At 44.5% G+C, this 24065-nt stretch overlaps 1 protein-coding gene across 3 annotated transcripts in view; it reads right to left on the bottom strand.

Annotated features, from left to right (window-relative positions):
- ZRSR2 (zinc finger CCCH-type, RNA binding motif and serine/arginine rich 2) overlaps positions 1-24065 on the bottom strand; it is a 143795-nt gene that overhangs the window by 11251 nt on the left and 108479 nt on the right. For all 3 annotated transcript variants that reach the window (XM_073565261.1, XM_073565262.1, XM_073565263.1), the window contains 2 exons: positions 23875-23984; positions 14463-15196 (listed from right to left, as the gene is read on the bottom strand). In XM_073565261.1, coding sequence (XP_073421362.1) covers positions 14475-15196; positions 23875-23984 — 832 coding nt within the window. In that variant the 3' untranslated portion in view covers positions 14463-14474. The remainder of the gene's footprint in view (positions 1-14462; positions 15197-23874; positions 23985-24065) is intronic.

The following is a 24065-nucleotide window of genomic DNA, read 5'->3' as shown; positions in this document are numbered from 1 at the left end:
ATCAGAGTGACATTGCTGTGAGGTAATGTAACAGCATGGGATCAGTGTGACATTGCTGTGAGGTAATGGGACAGCATGGCATCAGAGTGACATTGCTGTGAGGTAATGAGACAGTATGGGATCAGAGTGACATTGCTGTGAGGTAATGAGACAGCATGGGATCAGAGTGACATTGCTGTGAGGTAATGGGACAGCATGGGATCAGAGCGACATTACTGTGAGGTAATGTGACAGCATGGGATCAGAGCGTCATTGCTGTGAGGTAATGTGATAGTATGGGATCAGAGTGACATTGCTGTGAGGTAATGAGACAGCATGGCATCAGAGTGACATTGCTGTGAGGTAATGAGACAGCATGGGATCAGAGTGACATTGCTGTGAGGTAATGTAACAGCATGGGATCAGAGTGACATTACTGTGAGGTAATGTGACAGCATGGCATCAGAGTGACATTGCTGTGAGGTAATGTGACAGTATGGGATCAGAGTGACATTACTGTGAGGTAATGGGACAGCATGGGATCAGAGTGACATTACTGTGAGGTAATGGGACAGTATGGGATCAGAGTGACATTACTGTGAGGTAATGTAACAGCATGGGATCAGAGTGACATTGCTGTGAGGTAATGTGACAGTATAGCATCAGAGTGACATTACTGTGAGGTAATGGGACAGCATGGGATCAGAGTGACATTACTGTGAGGTAATGGGACAGCATGGGATCAGAGTGACATTACTGTGAGGTAATGGGACAGTATGGGATCAGAGTGACATTACTGTGAGGTAATGTAACAGCATGGGATCAGAGTGACATTGCTGTGAGGTAATGTGACAGTATGGCATCAGAGTGACATTGCTGTGAGGTAATGGGACAGCATGGGATCAGAGTGACATTGCTGTGAGGTAATGGGACAGCATGGGATCAGAGTGACATTGCTGTGAGGTAATGGGACAGCATGGGATCAGAGTGACATTGCTGTGAGGTAATGGGACAGCATGGGATCAGAGTGACATTACTGTGAGGTAATGGGACAGCATGGGATCAGAGTGACATTACTGTGAGGTAATGGGACAGTATGGGATCAGAGTGACATTACTGTGAGGTAATGTGATAGTATGGGATCAGAGCGACATTGCTGTGAGGTAATGGGACAGCATGGGATCAGAGTGACATTGCTGTGAGGTAATGTAACAGCATGGGATCAGAGTGACATTGCTGTGAGGTAATGTGACAGCATGGGATCAGAGTGACATTGCTGTGAGGTAATGTGACAGCATGGGATCAGAGTGACATTGCTGTGAGGTAATGTGACAGTATGGGATCAGAGTGACATTATTGTGAGGTAATGGGACAGCATGGGATCAGAGTGACATTGCTGTGAGGTAATGTGATAGTATGGGATCAGAGTGACATTGCTGTGAGGTTATGTGACAGCATGGGATCAGAGTGACATTGCTGTGAGGTAATGTGACAGCATGGCATCAGAGTGACATTGCTGTGAGGTAATGGGACAGCATGGCATCAGAGTGACATTACTGTGAGGTAATGGGACAGCATGGGATCAGAGTGACATTACTGTGAGGTAATGTGATAGTATGGGATCAGAGTGACATTGCTGTGAGGTAATGTTATAGTATGGGATCAGAGTGACATTACTGTGAGGTAATGGGACAGCATGGGATCAGAGTGACATTGCTGTGAGGTAATGAGACAGCATGGGATCAGAGTGACATTGCTGTGAGGTAATGTGATAGTATGGGATCAGAGTGACATTGCTGTGAGGTAATGAGACAGCATGGGATCAGAGTGACATTGCTGTGAGGTAATGTGATAGTATGGGATCAGAGTGACATTGCTGTGAGGTAATGGGACAGTATGGCATCAGAGTGACATTGCTGTGAGGTAATGTGATAGTATGGGATCAGAGTGACATTGCTGTGAGGTAATGGGACAGCATGGGATCAGAGTGACATTGCTGTGAGGTAATGTGACAGCATGGGATCAGAGCGTCATTGCTGTGAGGTAATGTGATAGTATGGGATCAGAGTGACATTGCTGTGAGGTAATGAGACAGCATGGGATCAGAGTGACATTGCTGTGAGGTAATGTGATAGTATGGGATCAGAGTGACATTGCTGTGAGGTAATGGGACAGTATGGGATCAGAGTGACATTGCTGTGAGGTAATGGGACAGCATGGGATCAGAGTGACATTGCTGTGAGGTAATGTAATAGTATGGGATCAGAGTGACATTACTGTGAGGTAATGGGACAGCATGGGATCAGAGTGACATTACTGTGAGGTAATGGGACAGTATGGGATCAGAGTGACATTACTGTGAGGTAATGTAACAGCATGGGATCAGAGTGACATTGCTGTGAGGTAATGGGACAGCATGGGATCAGAGTGACATTACTGTGAGGTAATGGGACATCATGGCATCAGAGTGACATTGCTGTGAGGTAATGTGATAGTATGGGATCAGAGTGACATTGCTGTGAGGTAATGTGATAGTATGGGATCAGAGTGACATTGCTGTGAGGTAATGAGACAGCATGGGATCAGAGTGACATTGCTGTGAGGTAATGTGATATTATGGGATCAGAGTGACTTTACTGTGAGGTAATGGGACAACATGGGATCAGAGTGACATTGCTGTGAGGTAATGTGACAGCATGGGATCAGAGCGTCATTGCTGTGAGGTAATGTGATAGTATGGGATCAGAGTGACATTGCTGTGAGGTAATGAGACAGCATAGGATCAGAGTGACATTGCTGTGAGGTAATGTGATAGTATGGGATCAGAGTGACATTGCTGTGAGGTAATGAGACAGCATGGGATCAGAGTGACATTGCTGTGAGGTAATGGGACAGTATGGGATCAGAGTGACATTGCTATGAGGTAATGGGACAACATGGGATCAGAGTGACATTGCTGTGAGGTAATGTAATAGTATGGGATCAGAGTGACATTACTGTGAGGTAATGGGACAGAATGGGATCAGAGTGACATTACTGTGAGGTAATGGGACAGTATGGGATCAGAGTGACATTACTGTGAGGTAATGTAACAGCATGGGATCAGAGTGACATTGCTGTGAGGTAATGTGACAGTATGGCATCAGAGTGACATTGCTGTGAGGTAATGGGACAGCATGGGATCAGAGTGACATTGCTGTGAGGTAATGGGACAGCATGGGATCAGAGTGACATTGCTGTGAGGTAATGTAACAGCATGGGATCAGAGTGACATTGCTGTGAGGTAATGGGACAGCATGGGATCAGAGTGACATTACTGTGAGGTAATGGGACAGCATGGCATCAGAGTGACATTGCTGTGAGGTAATGTGATAGTATGGGATCAGAGTGACATTGCTGTGAGGTAATGGGACAGTATGGCATCAGAGTGACATTGCTGTGAGGTAATGGGACAGTATGGCATCAGAGTGACATTGCTGTGAGGTAATGTGATAGTATGGGATCAGAGTGACATTACTGTGAGGTAATGGGACAGCATGGGATCAGAGTGACATTGCTGTGAGGTAATGTGACAGCATGGGATCAGAGCGTCATTGCTGTGAGGTAATGTGATAGTATGGGATCAGAGTGACATTGCTGTGAGGTAATGAGACAGCATGGGATCAGAGTGACATTGCTGTGAGGTAATGTGACAGCATGGGATCAGAGTGACATTGCTGTGAGGTAATGTGACAGTATGGGATCAGAGTGACATTACTGTGAGGTAATGGGACAGCATGGGATCAGAGTGACATTGCTGTGAGGTAATGTGATAGTATGGGATCAGAGTGACATTGCTGTGAGGTAATGGGACAGCATGGCATCAGAGTGACATTACTGTGAGGTAATGGGACAGCATGGGATCAGAGTGACATTGCTGTGAGGTAATGTAACAGCATGGGATCAGAGTGACATTGCTGTGAGGTAATGTGACAGCATGGGATCAGAGTGACATTGCTGTGAGGTAATGTGACAGCATGGGATCAGAGTGACATTGCTGTGAGGTAATGTGACAGTATGGGATCAGAGTGACATTACTGTGAGGTAATGGGACAGCATGGGATCAGAGTGACATTGCTGTGAGGTAATGTGATAGTATGGGATCAGAGTGACATTGCTGTGAGGTAATGTGATAGTATGGGATCAGAGTGACATTACTGTGAGGTAATGAGACAGCATGGGATCAGAGTGACATTGCTGTGAGGTAATGGGACAGCATGGGATCAGAGTGACATTACTGTGAGGTAATGGGACAGCATGGGATCAGAGTGACATTGCTGTGAGGTAATGTGATAGTATGGGATCAGAGTGACATTGCTGTGAGGTAATGGGACAGCATGGGATCAGAGTGACATTGCTGTGAGGTAATGGGACAGCATGGGATCAGAGTGACATTACTGTGAGGTAATGTAACAGCATGGGATCAGAGTGACATTGCTGTGAGGTAATGTGACAGTATGGGATCAGAGCGACATTGCTGTGAGGTAATGGGACAGCATGGGATCAGAGTGACATTGCTGTGAGGTAATGTAACAGCATGGGATCAGAGCGACATTGCTGTGAGGTAATGGGACAGCATGGGATCAGAGTGACATTACTGTGAGGTAATGGGACAGCATGGGATCAGAGTGACATTGCTGTGAGGTAATGTGATAGTATGGGATCAGAGTGACATTGCTGTGAGGTAATGAGACAGCATGGGATCAGAGTGACATTGCTGTGAGGTAATGGGACAGCATGGGATCAGAGTGACATTACTGTGAGGTAATGTAACAGCATGGGATCAGAGTGACATTGCTGTGAGGTAATGTGACAGTATGGGATCAGAGCGACATTGCTGTGAGGTAATGGGACAGCATGGGATCAGAGTGACATTGCTGTGAGGTAATGTAACAGCATGGGATCAGAGTGACATTACTGTGAGGTAATGTGATAGTATGGGATCAGAGTGACATTGCTGTGAGGTAATGTGATAGTATGGGATCAGAGTGACATTGTTGTGAGGTTATGTGACAGCATGGGATCAGAGTGACATTGCTGTGAGGTAATGAGACAGCATGGGATCAGAGTGACATTGCTGTGAGGTAATGAGACAGCATGGGATCAGAGTGACATTGCTGTGAGGTAATGTGACAGTATGGCATCAGAGTGACATTGCTGTGAGGTAATGGGACAGCATGGCATCAGAGTGACATTGCTGTGAGGTAATGTGACAGCATGGGATCAGAGTGAAATTGCTGTGAGGTAATGTGACAGCATGGGATCAGAGTGACATTGCTGTGAGGTAATGTGACAGTATGGCATCAGAGTGACATTGCTGTGAGGTAATGTGACAGTATGGCATCAGAGTGACATTGCTGTGAGGTAATGGGACAGCATGGCATCAGAGTGACATTGCTGTGAGGTAATGTGACAGCATGGGATCAGAGTGAAATTGCTGTGAGGTAATGTGACAGCATGGGATCAGAGTGACATTGCTGTGAGGTAATGTGACAGTATGGCATCAGAGTGACATTGCTGTGAGGTAATGGGACAGTATGGGATCAGAGTGACATTGCTGTGAGGTAATAAGACAGCATGGGATCAGAGTGACATTGCTGTGAGGTAATGTGATAGTATGGCATCAGAGTGACATTGCTGTGAGGTAATGTGACAGCATGGGATCAGAGTGACATTGCTGTAAGGTAATGGGACAGCATGGGATCAGAGTGACATTGCTGTGAGGTAATGGGACAGTATGGCATCAGAGTGACATTGCTGTGAGGTAATGTGACAGCATGGGATCAGAGTGACATTGCTGTGAGGTAATGGGACAGTATGGGATCAGAGTGACATTGCTATGAGGTAATGGGACAACATGGGATCAGAGTGACATTGCTGTGAGGTAATGTAATAGTATGGGATCAGAGTGACATTACTGTGAGGTAATGTGACAGCATGGGATCAGAGCGTCATTGCTGTGAGGTAATGTGATAGTATGGGATCAGAGTGACATTGCTGTGAGGTAATGAGACAGCATGGCATCAGAGTGACATTGCTGTGAGGTAATGAGACAGCATGGGATCAGAGTGACATTGCTGTGAGGTAATGTAACAGCATGGGATCAGAGTGACATTACTGTGAGGTAATGTGACAGCATGGCATCAGAGTGACATTGCTGTGAGGTAATGTGACAGTATGGGATCAGAGTGACATTACTGTGAGGTAATGGGACAGCATGGGATCAGAGTGACATTACTGTGAGGTAATGGGACAGTATGGGATCAGAGTGACATTACTGTGAGGTAATGTAACAGCATGGGATCAGAGTGACATTGCTGTGAGGTAATGTGACAGTATAGCATCAGAGTGACATTACTGTGAGGTAATGGGACAGCATGTGATCAGAGTGACATTACTGTGAGGTAATGGGACAGCATGGGATCAGAGTGACATTACTGTGAGGTAATGGGACAGTATGGGATCAGAGTGACATTACTGTGAGGTAATGTAACAGCATGGGATCAGAGTGACATTGCTGTGAGGTAATGTGACAGTATGGCATCAGAGTGACATTGCTGTGAGGTAATGGGACAGCATGGGATCAGAGTGACATTGCTGTGAGGTAATGGGACAGCATGGGATCAGAGTGACATTGCTGTGAGGTAATGGGACAGCATGGGATCAGAGTGACATTGCTGTGAGGTAATGGGACAGCATGGGATCAGAGTGACATTACTGTGAGGTAATGGGACAGCATGGGATCAGAGTGACATTACTGTGAGGTAATGGGACAGTATGGGATCAGAGTGACATTACTGTGAGGTAATGTGATAGTATGGGATCAGAGCGACATTGCTGTGAGGTAATGGGACAGCATGGGATCAGAGTGACATTGCTGTGAGGTAATGTAACAGCATGGGATCAGAGTGACATTGCTGTGAGGTAATGTGACAGCATGGGATCAGAGTGACATTGCTGTGAGGTAATGTGACAGCATGGGATCAGAGTGACATTGCTGTGAGGTAATGTGACAGTATGGGATCAGAGTGACATTATTGTGAGGTAATGGGACAGCATGGGATCAGAGTGACATTGCTGTGAGGTAATGTGATAGTATGGGATCAGAGTGACATTGCTGTGAGGTTATGTGACAGCATGGGATCAGAGTGACATTGCTGTGAGGTAATGTGACAGCATGGCATCAGAGTGACATTGCTGTGAGGTAATGGGACAGCATGGCATCAGAGTGACATTACTGTGAGGTAATGGGACAGCATGGGATCAGAGTGACATTACTGTGAGGTAATGTGATAGTATGGGATCAGAGTGACATTGCTGTGAGGTAATGTTATAGTATGGGATCAGAGTGACATTACTGTGAGGTAATGGGACAGCATGGGATCAGAGTGACATTGCTGTGAGGTAATGAGACAGCATGGGATCAGAGTGACATTGCTGTGAGGTAATGTGATAGTATGGGATCAGAGTGACATTGCTGTGAGGTAATGAGACAGCATGGGATCAGAGTGACATTGCTGTGAGGTAATGTGATAGTATGGGATCAGAGTGACATTGCTGTGAGGTAATGGGACAGCATGGGATCAGAGCGTCATTGCTGTGAGGTAATGTGATAGTATGGGATCAGAGTGACATTGCTGTGAGGTAATGAGACAGCATGGGATCAGAGTGACATTGCTGTGAGGTAATGTGATAGTATGGGATCAGAGTGACATTGCTGTGAGGTAATGAGACAGCATGGGATCAGAGTGACATTGCTGTGAGGTAATGGGACAGTATGGGATCAGAGTGACATTGCTGTGAGGTAATGGGACAGCATGGGATCAGAGTGACATTGCTGTGAGGTAATGTAATAGTATGGGATCAGAGTGACATTACTGTGAGGTAATGGGACAGCATGGGATCAGAGTGACATTACTGTGAGGTAATGGGACAGTATGGGATCAGAGTGACATTACTGTGAGGTAATGTAACAGCATGGGATCAGAGTGACATTACCTCACAGCAATGTGACAGTATGGTATCAGAGTGACATTGCTGTGAGGTAATGGGACAGCATGGGATCAGAGTGACATTGCTGTGAGGTAATGTAACAGCATGGGATCAGAGTGACATTGCTGTGAGGTAATGGGACAGCATGGGATCAGAGTGACATTACTGTGAGGTAATGGGACATCATGGCATCAGAGTGACATTGCTGTGAGGTAATGTGATAGTATGGGATCAGAGTGACATTGCTGTGAGGTAATGTGATAGTATGGGATCAGAGTGACATTGCTGTGAGGTAATGAGACAGCATGGGATCAGAGTGACATTGCTGTGAGGTAATGTGATATTATGGGATCAGAGTGACTTTACTGTGAGGTAATGGGACAACATGGGATCAGAGTGACATTGCTGTGAGGTAATGTGACAGCATGGGATCAGAGCGTCATTGCTGTGAGGTAATGTGATAGTATGGGATCAGAGTGACATTGCTGTGAGGTAATGAGACAGCATAGGATCAGAGTGACATTGCTGTGAGGTAATGTGATAGTATGGGATCAGAGTGACATTGCTGTGAGGTAATGAGACAGCATGGGATCAGAGTGACATTGCTGTGAGGTAATGAGACAGCATAGGATCAGAGTGACATTGCTGTGAGGTAATGTGATAGTATGGGATCAGAGTGACATTGCTGTGAGGTAATGAGACAGCATAGGATCAGAGTGACATTGCTGTGAGGTAATGTGATAGTATGGGATCAGAGTGACATTGCTGTGAGGTAATGAGACAGCATGGGATCAGAGTGACATTGCTGTGAGGTAATGGGACAGCATGGGATCAGAGTGACATTGCTGTGAGGTAATGTAATAGTATGGGATCAGAGTGACATTACTGTGAGGTAATGGGACAGCATGGGATCAGAGTGACATTACTGTGAGGTAATGGGACAGTATGGGATCAGAGTGACATTACTGTGAGGTAATGTAACAGCATGGGATCAGAGTGACATTGCTGTGAGGTAATGTGACAGTATGGCATCAGAGTGACATTGCTGTGAGGTAATGGGACAGCATGGGATCAGAGTGACATTGCTGTGAGGTAATGGGACAGCATGGGATCAGAGTGACATTGCTGTGAGGTAATGTAACAGCATGGGATCAGAGTGACATTGCTGTGAGGTAATGGGACAGCATGGGATCAGAGTGACATTACTGTGAGGTAATGGGACAGCATGGCATCAGAGTGACATTGCTGTGAGGTAATGTGATAGTATGGGATCAGAGTGACATTGCTGTGAGGTAATGGGACAGTATGGCATCAGAGTGACATTGCTGTGAGGTAATGGGACAGTATGGCATCAGAGTGACATTGCTGTGAGGTAATGTGATAGTATGGGATCAGAGTGACATTGCTGTGAGGTAATGTGATAGTATGGGATCAGAGTGACATTACTGTGAGGTAATGGGACAGCATGGGATCAGAGTGACATTGCTGTGAGGTAATGTGACAGCATGGGATCAGAGCGTCATTGCTGTGAGGTAATGTGATAGTATGGGATCAGAGTGACATTGCTGTGAGGTAATGAGACAGCATGGGATCAGAGTGACATTGCTGTGAGGTAATGTGACAGCATGGGATCAGAGTGACATTGCTGTGAGGTAATGTGACAGTATGGGATCAGAGTGACATTACTGTGAGGTAATGGGACAGCATGGGATCAGAGTGACATTGCTGTGAGGTAATGTGATAGTATGGGATCAGAGTGACATTGCTGTGAGGTAATGGGACAGCATGGCATCAGAGTGACATTACTGTGAGGTAATGGGACAGCATGGGATCAGAGTGACATTGCTGTGAGGTAATGTAACAGCATGGGATCAGAGTGACATTGCTGTGAGGTAATGTGACAGCATGGGATCAGAGTGACATTGCTGTGAGGTAATGTGACAGCATGGGATCAGAGTGACATTGCTGTGAGGTAATGTGACAGTATGGGATCAGAGTGACATTACTGTGAGGTAATGGGACAGCATGGGATCAGAGTGACATTGCTGTGAGGTAATGTGATAGTATGGGATCAGAGTGACATTGCTGTGAGGTAATGTGATAGTATGGGATCAGAGTGACATTACTGTGAGGTAATGAGACAGCATGGGATCAGAGTGACATTGCTGTGAGGTAATGGGACAGCATGGGATCAGAGTGACATTACTGTGAGGTAATGGGACAGCATGGGATCAGAGTGACATTGCTGTGAGGTAATGTGATAGTATGGGATCAGAGTGACATTGCTGTGAGGTAATGGGACAGCATGGGATCAGAGTGACATTGCTGTGAGGTAATGGGACAGCATGGGATCAGAGTGACATTACTGTGAGGTAATGTAACAGCATGGGATCAGAGTGACATTGCTGTGAGGTAATGTGACAGTATGGGATCAGAGCGACATTGCTGTGAGGTAATGGGACAGCATGGGATCAGAGTGACATTGCTGTGAGGTAATGTAACAGCATGGGATCAGAGCGACATTGCTGTGAGGTAATGGGACAGCATGGGATCAGAGTGACATTGCTGTGAGGTAATGGGACAGCATGGGATCAGAGTGACATTACTGTGAGGTAATGGGACAGCATGGGATCAGAGTGACATTGCTGTGAGGTAATGTGATAGTATGGGATCAGAGTGACATTGCTGTGAGGTAATGAGACAGCATGGGATCAGAGTGACATTGCTGTGAGGTAATGGGACAGCATGGGATCAGAGTGACATTACTGTGAGGTAATGTAACAGCATGGGATCAGAGTGACATTGCTGTGAGGTAATGGGACAGCATGGGATCAGAGTGACATTACTGTGAGGTAATGGGACAGCATGGGATCAGAGTGACATTGCTGTGAGGTAATGTGACAGCATGGGATCAGAGTGACATTGCTGTGAGGTAATGGGACAGTATGGGATCAGAGTGACATTGCTATGAGGTAATGGGACAACATGGGATCAGAGTGACATTGCTGTGAGGTAATGTAATAGTATGGGATCAGAGTGACATTACTGTGAGGTAATAAGACAGCATGGGATCAGAGTGACATTGCTGTGAGGTAATGTGATAGTATGGCATCAGAGTGACATTGCTGTGAGGTAATGTGACAGCATGGGATCAGAGTGACATTGCTGTAAGGTAATGGGACAGCATGGGATCAGAGTGACATTGCTGTGAGGTAATGTGACAGCATGGGATCAGAGTGACATTGCTGTAAGGTAATGGGACAGCATGGGATCAGAGTGACATTGCTGTGAGGTAATGTGATAGTATGGGATCAGAGTGACATTGCTGTAAGGTAATGGGACAGCATGGGATCAGAGTGACATTGCTGTGAGGTAATGTGACAGCATGGGATCAGAGTGACATTGCTGTAAGGTAATGGGACAGCATGGGATCAGAGTGACATTGCTGTGAGGTAATGTGACAGCATGGGATCAGAGTGACATTGCTGTAAGGTAATGGGACAGCATGGGATCAGAGTGACATTGCTGTGAGGTAATGTGACAGCATGGGATCAGAGTGACATTGCTGTAAGGTAATGGGACAGCATGGGATCAGAGTGACATTGCTGTGAGGTAATGTGACAGTATGGCATCAGAGTGACATTGCTGTGAGGTAATGTGACAGCATGGGATCAGAGTGACATTGCTGTAAGGTAATGGGACAGCATGGGATCAGAGTGACATTGCTGTGAGGTAATAAGACAGCATGGGATCAGAGTGACATTGCTGTGAGGTAATGTGATAGTATGGCATCAGAGTGACATTGCTGTGAGGTAATGTGACAGCATGGGATCAGAGTGACATTGCTGTAAGGTAATGGGACAGCATGGGATCAGAGTGACATTGCTGTGAGGTAATGTGACAGCATGGGATCAGAGTGACATTGCTGTGAGGTAATGTGACAGCATGGGATCAGAGTGACATTGCTGTAAGGTAATGGGACAGCATGGGATCAGAGTGACATTGCTGTGAGGTAATGAGACAGCATGGGATCAGAGTGACATTGCTGTGAGGTAATGTGATAGTATGGCATCAGAGTGACATTGCTGTGAGGTAATGTGACAGCATGGGATCAGAGTGACATTGCTGTAAGGTAATGGGACAGCATGGGATCAGAGTGACATTGCTGTGAGGTAATGGGACAGCATGCGATCAGAGTGACATTACTGTGAGGTAATGGGACAGCATGCGATCAGAGTGACATTACTGTGAGGTAATGGGACAGTATGGGATCAGAGCGTCATTGCTGTGAGGTAATGTGACAGCATGGAATCAGAGTGACATTACTGTGAGGTAATGGGACAGCATGCGATCAGAGTGACATTACTGTGAGGTAATGGGACAGCATGGGATCAGTGTGACATTGCTGTGAGGTAATGTGACAGCATGGGATCAGAGTGACATTGCTGTGAGGTAATGGGACAGCATGGGATCAGAGTGACATTGCTGTGAGGTAATGGGACAGCATGGGATCAGAGTGACATTGCTGTAAGGTAATGGGACAGCATGGGATCAGAGTGACATTGCTGTGAGGTAATGGGACAATGTAGCTCAGCCGTTTTTGTAATTTAAGTGATGGTTTGATCCAATTAATGCATTATGGGAATGTCTTCTGTATCTACGTCCTTGGTGTCTGTGTCTTAATAATAATAATAATCTTTATTTTTATATAGCGCTAACATATTCCGCAGCGCTTTACAGTTTGCACACATTTCATCACTGTCCCCGATGGGGCTCACAATCTAAATTCCCTATCAGTATGTCTTTGGAGTGTGGGAGGAAACCGGAGTGCCCGGAGGAAACCCACGCAAACACGGGGAGAACATACAAACTCCTTGCAGATGTTGTCCTTGGTGGGATTCGAACCCAGGACCCCAGCGCTGCAAGGCTGCAGCGCTAACCACTGAGCCACCGTGCTGCCCTGTGTCTTTATATAAATAACAGACAGCTTTTTATGTCCATATCTCTACCACTTGAAAGAGGGGCTCTTGAGCCCAGATACGCGTTGTGTAACGATAGAGATTTTGATGAAGTTTTTTTATTCACCTTGTCCCAGGCCTGTCTTGAAGTTTGGTTGAGAATGACCCAACCTATGCTTGGATGTATTATTTTTGCCACTTGGCGCTGTTTTGTGACTAACTCCGCCATGGATGGAAGGCAGAGGCTTCATTGTGCTTACAGATTTTTTACTGTTAACGGAGTTGTCGTCACAATCATTTAAGATGAACACTTAAAGGGAACCTGTCAGCCGGATTGTGCTCAGTAACCTACAGACAGTGTCGGGTCGGCGCCAGTATACAGATTAAAATGATACCTGGGTGATGAAATCCGTCTTGCGGTTCTTTTTTAATCTTTATTTTCAGTTTGTAGTTAATGAGATTCTCGTGCCCTAAGTCGGGCCTGTGGGAGGTCTTTATGTGGTGCTCTGATTAGATATTCATAATGCAGACTGATCCCTCAGTGACTGGCCCACTAGATTACATAATGAATACCTGTACAATCCGAAGAAAAAAGAAACGCTTCTGCTGCAGGCAGGTGGCGGCCGTGACACCTGCGCTGCAGCAAAATCGCATGGCTAGTGTTAAATTAATAACTATTTTTGATGTTATTGAGCAAGTAAAAAATCAATTTGAAAATGACACCCACCGGACCTGCACAGTAGCAGCTATCGGTGTGTATAGAGATCCAATAGCTGCTATTGCACAGGTGCCGGCGGCGCCATCTTGCTGGATAAGAAAAAAACAAAAATTTCCTGCTCCAAGATGGCGCTGCCTGCAGAAGCGTTTTTTTTCCTTCAGAATGTACAGGCATTCATTATGCAAACTAGGGGGCAGGTCAGTAAGGGATCAGGGACCTGTCAGCAGGCTGCATTATGAATACCTAATCAGCGCACCACATGAAGACCACCCACAGGCCCGCCTTAGGGCACGAGAATCTCATTAACTCAAAACTGAAAATACAGAATAAAAAAGTAGGATTTAATTAACGCAGAAATCATTCTATTCAGTATAACGGCGCCGACCTGACACTGTGTGTAGGTTACTGTGCACAATCCTGCTGACAGGTTCCCTTTAAGTTAAGTACATCTGTCTTCTATTATCAGTACTTACCCACCCTACGTACATTTTAATTGTTTTTTTTTCCCTTTGCCTACTGATTAAAGACTATACAAGGGACTACATCCAAACCTCTTACTCAGATCTTCTGGCCTCAGTCTGCGTGGTATAAACCAGAATCAAGCCAAAACTGTATTGGCCCATAGATTAGTATGGGTGCCATATTGTGCCATTGCTTCTCTCAGAGCCTGTACAAGGCCATACCAGTACTGGGCAAGAGTTTCAGAGGATAGGCTTTGACTGAAGGATATTTTGGTTCCTAAATGTTTTCAAGTGAAATGCACATACGTCACATACCTGGTGAGGTCTTCACTTCTGCATACTGGGACTTTGTGGGCTCCGCTCTCTGCTCTTTGACCGTCTGCTACCATGGCTTCTGGACCTTGAACGGTTTCTGGACCTAGAACGGTTTCTGGACCTAGAACGGTTTCTGGACCTAGAACGGTTTCTGGACCTAGAACGGTTTCTGGACCTAGAACGGTTTCTGGACCTAGAACGGCTTCTGGACCTAGAACGGCTTCTGGACCTAGAACGGCTTCTGGACCTAGAACGGCTTCTGGACCTAGAACGGCTTCTGGACCTTGAACGGCTTCTGGACCTTGAACGGCTTCTGGACCTTGAACGGCTTCTGCTCTTTCTGCTACGACTTTTTGACCTGGATGAACTCTTGCTTCTGCTTCTGGACCTAGAAGAACTACGGCTGTGACTTTTACGCTTGCGTTTCTTTTTACTCTTGTGTGATCTTTTACGGCTTCTCGACCGGTGAGAGCGATGTTTCTTCTTGCTTTTGTGGTGGCTCTTTTTTCTACTCCTGGAGTCTCCGTTCCTCCTGGAGTCGGGGCTGCGGTACCTCTTAGATACCCCATAATATTCATACCGACTGGACCGATCCCTCCTCTCACTTGGGTTTCTCCAATCTGGTGACACGTTTATGTCCCTGGTGGCCTGCCAGAATTCATTATTTGGATTCTGGAAGACATGCAGGAAATTGCAATGTTTGCCGCGGGGACATTTTTGCCTTTCGAATAATCCTATGGAGAAAAAAATATATATTAATAACTCCCTGGTATGACATGTCTGAAAATGGATCAAAATAAGTTATCTGGTCTGGCATCCAGCAGCAAAGCACTTGCGTGGGGATATTCCCAAGTAGCCCATGTGCAGCATGTGTTACAGAAGCAGCGCTGTAATATGTTTTAAGATATCAATGTACATGGCTACCAAAGTGGCTGAATGGTGCAAGTCACACCTGCTCTGTCACCCCCCACACTGCCGGGCCCACTGCTGCCCTGTGTAGCCAATTACTGTGGGCCACTATGCAGATACCTGACTGCAGAGAGGAAGGGGCGAATGAGCCTGTGTGATGATACACTGCCAAACACTGAACACCAGGTGGCGCCATACTATGTAAATAAATGCTTTAACACCTTAGTGACCACCAATACGTTTTTTTTCTGACCTGCAATATGAGAGACTAGCGTCCCCTGACGGCTGACAATCCAGCAGCTCTTGGCTGTACACTTTAGCTGACAACTTGCTGCAGCAGCCACAATCGGGACTGGCAGCGACTATGATCATTTAACCCCTTAAATGCTGCTGTCAATAGTGGCTACAGCATCTAGATGGTCAGAGTTTGGGGGCTCCCTCTTTAACCCCATCGGCACCCTGAGATCTTGATGGTGCGTTCCTGAGGTTTGCCATAGCAATTCATGGCCAAATAACAGCATTGGCGTTTGCCTGGTATAAACTGTGTTCAAAATTATTATGCAAAAAGAGTTTAGGAGTGATAAGGTTAGAATTTTTTTGTTTGTCATTTAAACTCATTGATGGTGATGTGTGTCAGGGCTCTTTATATCACTGAAAGCAATTGCAGATACCTGTGCAAATTAGTTTGGCAGGTGTGTCCAAATAAAGGCAAGACTACTTAAGAAGGCTGTTCCACATTATTAAGCAGCCTACAATTTTTGCCAAAATGGGAAAGAAAAAGGGTGTGTCGGCTGCTGAGAAGCAACAAATTGTGGAGTATTTAGGTCAAGGCATGACCACAATCAACATTGCCAAGACACTTCATCGTGATCATCGCACAATCAAGAAGTATGTAGCTGATTCCCAGCACACACATGTGCGTGCTGATAAGGAAAAATTGAGGACTCTTTCCAACAGGCAATTGCGTCAGGTTAAAAGAGCAGCTGCAAAAATGCCTTGTCATAGCAGCAAACAAGTTTTTGAAGCTGCTGGTGCCTCCAACGTTCCCCGAACAACAAGATGCAGGGTCCTTCAGAGGTTTGCAGCTGTGCGTAAGCCATCCTGTCGACCACCTCTATCCACTGCACACAAGCAGAAACGGCTCCAGTGGGCCAAACGAGACATGAAGACTGACTTCCAAACTGTTTTGTTCACCGATGAGTGCCGTGCAACGCTCGATGGTCCAGATGGATGGAGTGGAGGATGGCTGGTTGATGGACACCCCATGAAAACACGGCTAAGGCGCCAACAAGGAGGAGGTGGAGTAATGTTTTGGACTGGAATCATGGGGAGAGAGATTGTCGGCCCCTTTAGGATCCCTGAAGGGGTAAAGTTGAACTCCATAATCTATGTGGAGTTTCTAAAACAGCACTTCCTGCCATGGTTCAAGAGGAAGAACCGTGCTTTCCGCAGCAAGATCATTTTCATGCTTGATAATGCACCGTCTCATCCTGCAAATAACACATCTGCATCTCTGGCTGCTATGGGCATAAAAGAGGACAAACTTATGGTGTGGCCACCATCTTCCCCTGACCTCAACCCCAGTGAGAACCTCTGGAGCATCATCAAAAGGAGTGTCTATGATGGCGGGAGGCAGTTCACATCTAAGCAACAGCTCTGGGAGGGTATTCTGTCCACATGCAAAACAATTGAAGCACAAACCATCCAAAAACTGACAAATTCAATGGACGAGAGAGTTCAGAAGCTTCTTTCGAACAAGGGGTCCTATGTGCAAATGTAACATCACCTAGAATTAAGTTTGGACTTGAAAACGGTTTGATTTCATTTTGTAATAAGCTGATAATGCTTATCATTTCACAATTGACCATTTTTTTGTTCAAAATAATAAAAAGGTTGAAAACTCTGCTGTGCATAATAATTTGGAACATGCATTTTGAGTGTTTCTTATTGTTAAAAATATACTGTTTTCATAGGCAGTTTGTTCAAAAACATTGCAATTATACTAGAATAGTAGATGACTGGAAAATAACAATGACTGCAATTCATATAGGTAATTTAGAGAAAATATGAGGAAATATGTTTTGCATAATAATTTGGAACACAGTGTAGTGACCTGTTAAGAAGTTATCAAAATTTAGGTGATAAAAATAAACTTTTTCATTCCCGTCATGCCACTTTGCATTAATTCCTGAAAAGCACCTGAAGGATTTATGAACTACTTGAAATCTCTTTTGAATACGTTGAGGGGTGTGGTTTTTTAAATGGTATCACTTTGGGGGTTTCCTATACATAGGACTCCCAAAGTCACGTTAAAACTGAACAGGTCCCTAAAAAATTAAGTTTTGTAAATTTCCTTAACCCCTTCCCGACATGCGCCGTACTAGTACTGCTCTGCTTCACGCTGAGCACCACGGCAATTGGGTGTGGGTGTCAACTGTATGTGACAGCTGACACCCCGCAGCAATGCCCATGATCAGGGGTCTCAAACTCGGCAGAGTAAGTGGGCCGCATTCCTTTCAAACTTAATACACCTCGTACACCCGCGGCTCCGCTCCGTACACCTGCGACTCCGCTCTGTACACCTCGTACACCCGCGGCTCCGCTACGTACACCTGCGACTCTGCTCCGTACACCCGCGGCTCTGCTCCATACAGCTCATACACACACAGCTCTGCTCACCTTGTACACACACCGCTCTGCTACATCCACCCTGTAAACCCCTCCTGACCCACCCCACACATAACCTTACCTTCAACCAGCACCATGACAACCAGCAGACAGCAGCGTCTGTCCTGCATATACTGAGGCCCCTGATCATGTGACCCCCTGACTCCTCCCCCTCATGTGACCTCATCCCAGGTCCTGTGCAGTGTGTGCACACAGAACAAGCCATAGCGCGCTCCTGAATGAGCGCCCTTCCCCCTGCCTCAGGGAGTGAGACATGTGGTGGACCACGGGCCGCAGATAACTGCCTCAGGGGCCGCATGCGGCCCACGTGTTTGAGACCTCTGCCCATGATCGATGCTAGCACCAATCGCAGGCATTTCACCTCTTTGATGCCGCTGCCAGTAGTAACAGTGGCATAGACAGAGGAGCATCGCGCAGGGAGGGGGCTCCCTGTAAGATTCCATCAGGACATCACAATGCGATCTCGTCCTGATGGTCTCGATGGAGACTCCCAGACCCAATATGGCCACGAGGTCCTTCCGGGTCCTGCAGAAAAGGTAGCTTGTGAGCGCCTGCTGAGAGCCTCTGCCTGTCAGATCGCTGATCTGATACTCTGCAGTGCAGAGTGTCAGATCAGCGATCTGACATAATAAAGTGATGTCCCATCCTGGGGCAATGTAAGAAAGTTAAAAAAAAAAAAGAAAGAAAAAAAATTACAAAGATTAAAAATATTTTTTAAAAATCCCCACAAAGAAAAAAATAAATACTTTTCCAATAAATACATTTATGTAAATAAAAAAAAAAAAACAATAAAAGTACACATATTTGGTATCGCTGCGTCCGTAACGACCCGGCCTTTAAAATTCTCCCACTAGATAACCAATTCAGTGAACACCGTAAAAAGGTAAATAAAAACAAGGCAAAAAACAATGCTTTATAATCATACCGCCAAACAAAAAGTGCAATAAAACGTGATCAAAAAGATGGATGTAAATAAAAATTGTACCGAAGAAAACGTCATCTTGTCCCGCAAACAACAAACAGCCATACGGCTCCATCAGCAGAAAAATAAAAAAGTTAAAGCTCTCAGAATAAAGCGATGCAAAAATAATTATTTTTTTCTATAAAATAGTTTTTATTGTGTAAAAGCGCCAAAACAAAAAAAAAATTTAAATGAGGTATCGCTGTAATCGTACTGACCCGAAGAATAAAGCTGTAATCAATTTTGCCACACATGGAACGGTATTAAAAAAAAAAAAAAAAAAAAAGCACAATTCCTGAATTACGGGTTTTTGTTCATTCTGTTTCCCAAAAATCAGAATAGAAAGCAATCAAAAAATGTCATGTGCCCGAAAATGGTACCAATAGAAACGTCAGCTCGTCCCACAAAAAAACACGCCATAACATGACTCTGTCGGCTGAAATATGAAAAAAAAATTATAGCTCTCAAAATGTGGTGATGCAAAAACTAGTTTTCGCAATAAAAAGCGTGTTTTAGCGTGTGACAGCAGCCAAACATAAAAACCCGCCATAAATCTGCTATCGCTGTAATTGCACCGACCCAAAGAATAAAGTCGCCTAATCACTTATACCGCATGAGGGACAGCGTCAAAAATACGTAAAACCAATTCATCACCTGCTGTTGATTTCTTCATTCTGCCTACCAAAGATCGTAGTAAGGCTTGGTGCACATTTATCCTGAGCTCCACGCTGAGCGCTTACATCGGGATTTCCATGTAAATCTCTGAAATACGTGATTCAGACAGAGCCACAGGCAGAAAATTCCCTATAATGAGGCAGAAGGAGGCACTGTAGATCCCGTCTGACCTGTGATAAGGCAGTGTCTGTCTTTTTAGGATTGCATAAAAGTGCAGTCGGCCACAGTTTTGTGCACTTCTGAAAAGGACATCACTGAACAGAGGCCAGACGGAGTCCAGAGTAAATCTGCTGCCTCATTATAGTGAATGGATCCCTAGAGAGTTTCATCTGTCACACCACTTGGAGATTTAGATAGAAGCCCCAAAGTAAGTGCTCAGCGTAGAGCACCGGATAAATGTGATCCCAAATGTTATGTAAAATGTTCCAAATAAAAGCTTCAACTCAATCCACAAAAAAAAGCAAGCCCCAACACAGGTCCATAATCTGTTAAAGGAAATATAGGGGGCTTCCACGTTACTGCTAGTGCAAGAGCTCTGGAAAAGTTAAATGGCTCCTCACCCGCCAAAAGAAATTCAACAAATTCTCCACTCCCAAATCCAAATGCCCCCCCTTCCCTTCTGACCCGCGGTGCGTCTAAACCACACTTAGCGCCCACATGTTTGGCATTTCTGTAGTGACGAGAGCCCGCCAATCTTACGGGTGCATGCCTCCAGACGCATGAGCTGGACATAAAGCACTGGTCACTACAATGGCAGTTTGCAATTTTCACTCAGCAACATCCACTACTTGTTTCTGGAATACACCCATGGAGTCAAAATCGTCACTACATCTGTAAACAAATTCCCAAAGGGTTATAATTTCCAAAATGGGGTCTCGAGGGGGGATTCTGCTTTTCTAGCATTTAGGGGCTCCTTATATAGAAACCGCAAACGAGTCTAGGAAAATCTGTGCTCCAGAAAGCAAATAGCGCTCCATCCCTCCCGAATAACTCCGTATGGTAAAGTAGTACTGTACAGCCACATATGGGGTATTTCTGCATTCAGCAGAAATTGTGGGACAAATTCCCCAAATTTCCCAGTGTGAAAATGTAAAACTTGGTGGTAAAAATATGAATTATTTTTCTTCACTGCCCAATGGTATAAAAGTCTGTGACACACCTGTGGTGTCAATATAATCACTGCACCTCATAGATTGAGAGGTTTAATTGGTAAAATAGGGTCACTTATGGGGGCTTAAGCAGTTCTGGCACCTCAGGGGCTCTGCCAATGTAACATGGCACCCTCAGACAAGTGCAGCAAAATCTGCGCTGTAATCTGGCGCTTCTTCCTTTCTGAGCTTTGCACTGTGCCTCAAAAGTAGTTTTTGACCACATATGGGGTTATCAGTGAACTCAGGAGAGATTGCACAACAAACTTTGGGGTCCATTTTCTTTTTTTTGTCCTTCTGAAAATGCCAAATTTGTAACTAAAAAAGATTTCTGTAGGGAAAAAACAGATTTTCTTATTTCCACGGCGTTATAAACTTCTGTGAAGCACCTGTGGGTTTAAGGTGCTCAATACACATCTAGATAAGTTCCATAAGGGGTCTAGTTTCCAAAAATGGTGTCACTTGTGGGGGGTTTCCACTGTTTAGGCAGGGGCTCTTCAAACGCGACATGGCAACCGCTAATTTTTCCAGCATATTTTACATTCAAAAAGTGAAATGGCGCTCCTTTCCTTCCGAGCACTGCCGTGCGCCAAAACAGTAGATTTCCCCCACATATGGGATATTAGACATGCTCAGGAGAAATTGCATAACAAAATGTATGGTCCGTTTTCTCCTGTTACCTTTGAAAAAGTAAAAATAATTAGGACTAACTGAAAATTTTTGTGAAAGAAAAGTAAATGTTTATTTTTTTCTTTCACATTCTAAAAATTCCTATGAAGCACCTGAAGGGTTAATAAACTTCTTGAATGTGGTTTTGAACACCTTGAGGGGTGCTGTTTTTAGAATGGTGTCACTTTTGGGTATTTTATGTCATATTGATCCTCCAAACTCACTTCAAATGTGAAGTAGTCCTTAAAAAAATGGTTTTGCAAATTCTGTTGCAAAAATGAGAAATTGCTGGTCAACTTTTAACCTTTATCACTTCCTAACAACAAAAAAAATTATGTTTCCAAAATTGTGCTGATGTAAAGCAGACATGTGAGAAATGTTATTTATTAACTATTTTGCGCAATATGACTCCCTGATTTAAGGGCATAAAAATTAAAAGTTTGAAAATTGCGAAATCTTAAAAATTGTTGTCAAATTTCCTCTTTTTTTCACAAATAAACGCAAGTCATATCAAAGAAATTTTGCCACTATCATAAAGTACAATATGTCACGAGAAAATCTCAGAATCACCGGGATCCGTTGAAGCATTCCAGAGTTATGACCTCATAAAGTCACAATGGTCAGAATTGTAAAAATTGCCCTGGTCGGGAAGGTGAAAATAGGCTTGAAGGGGTTAAAAAAAAAAAATTACTGCTACAGTTTTAAACCTTCCAAAATGCTAATAAAAATAAAACAGCATTTTACAAATGGTGCTGATGTAAAGTAGACATGAGGGAAATGTTATTTATTAATGTTTTTGTGTGGCCTGACTATCTGGATTAAAGGATTCCTCATAGGTGGCCTCTCAATTCCACCAGGGCACCATTACAAGGATAAATGGATTTTTGTCAGCATTAATCCAAGGCCCTCTATTATACATATCAATTGCGCTATTTATACTGACACCAATAATGGCAGGTTTCCTATACCTCCTCTTAGCCTAAAACACAGAGCCTGCATTCATTCCTACTCCCAGTGTACTAATCCTTTAAAGGAAAAATCCCTCAGTATCAGTGCATTATAGTAACCCTGGAGTATATATAGTCTATTTATTGCACAGGTCCCCAAGTGTCAGTGCATAACACCAACCCACTCTGGGTGATCCACTATTATAGCTCAGGAGGTAGTGATGAGCCTTCACAGACACAGCCACACTCTAACCTTAAAAAGGGGTATTCCCATCTCCAAGATCCTATCCCAATATGTAGTAGGTGTAATAATATTAGCTAATACCTACAATTATAAATAAGCACGCCCCCCGGAAGAATAAACAAAACGCGTGTTGAGGTGGGAGAAGCAGCAGTCCCTTGCCTTCACTTTACTGGCAACCCAGGTAAAATACTCATTGTGCACTTTATTCAATGTGGTTTTAAATCTGCAAATGTGCCTATTGATAGTATACTACATGTGATGGCATGAGCTATTGAGGTTGTTGCGTCCATTGCACCTTACTGTTCCGATTCAAAAACATCAAATATAGCTTTATATATTTATATGCATGGAGGCACTTTATTACGATTTCGCCAGTGCCATGTGTTTATATGAATGTGTATACGGTTAGATATCTACTCAAAACATCATCTTTTGATTATTTGGTTGTGGCTACATGCACCTCTGACCAAGTACTAGAAGACACTTTGCCTAGTACATATCGGTTAAATGTGCATATGACTAATCTAACCCCTTTGTTTCAATGCAACTCAATATATAACCTACAGAAGGTTGCCAGAGTTTGCTGCGTCTTTTTCTGTCTGACATGAGGCATCTATTATTTTTTGTAAATGTTTAAATAAAATTTCGCTTATTGATACATTCCTTGTTTCCGGTCATTCTCTGGGTTCTGATAAGCATACCTCCAATTATAAATGTAGTATAGTTCTTCTGATTTGCTGTGTCTTTCTTCGTGTGCAGACATTGCAGTATTTTAGGTATCCATGGTTATGGCCACTGATAGAGTAACAGTTAGTTACAGTAGCCAGTTGCTAGTAGTCATAACCATGGATACCTAAGGCCCTGCAATGCCAGCAGATGAAGAAAGAGAAGGCGAATCAGAAGAACTATACTATGTTTCTAATTGGAGGTATTAGCCAATATTTTTATTACACCTACTACATACTGGGATAGGATTCTGGAGACATGAATACCCCTTTAAACCTTCGATCCTACTTTAGACTTGCAGACTTCATAAGAGCATCAAGATGGTGGCGACGGGGAATTTGACCTTGTGTATGTCCGAAGCCGTTATGGTAATCCTTCTGCACTGAAGGAGGGGGATGAAGGGACGTTAATTGATCCCATTCTCCAAGTCAGAAATGCTGCTTACCACATATCGCCGATTTCCATTTGGTGACTGGTGAAAATTCACACTGGAGCTGACGGCCTGCGTACCAACGACCATTAAACCGCGAAAAGGCCTGCAGGCACTCTTCTTCCCTTGAAAAGACAGCAATGAACAGTAATATACAGAGATCCGTACAAACACATCAACCACTGAGCATTTCTATCAATTCTGCT

Source organism: Dendrobates tinctorius, unplaced genomic scaffold, assembly GCF_039654945.1.
Source record: "Dendrobates tinctorius isolate UK_male_01 unplaced genomic scaffold, ASM3965494v1 ptg000016l, whole genome shotgun sequence".
NCBI lineage: Eukaryota > Metazoa > Chordata > Amphibia > Anura > Dendrobatidae > Dendrobates > Dendrobates tinctorius.
This window is presented reverse-complemented; position numbering and strand designations above follow the sequence as displayed.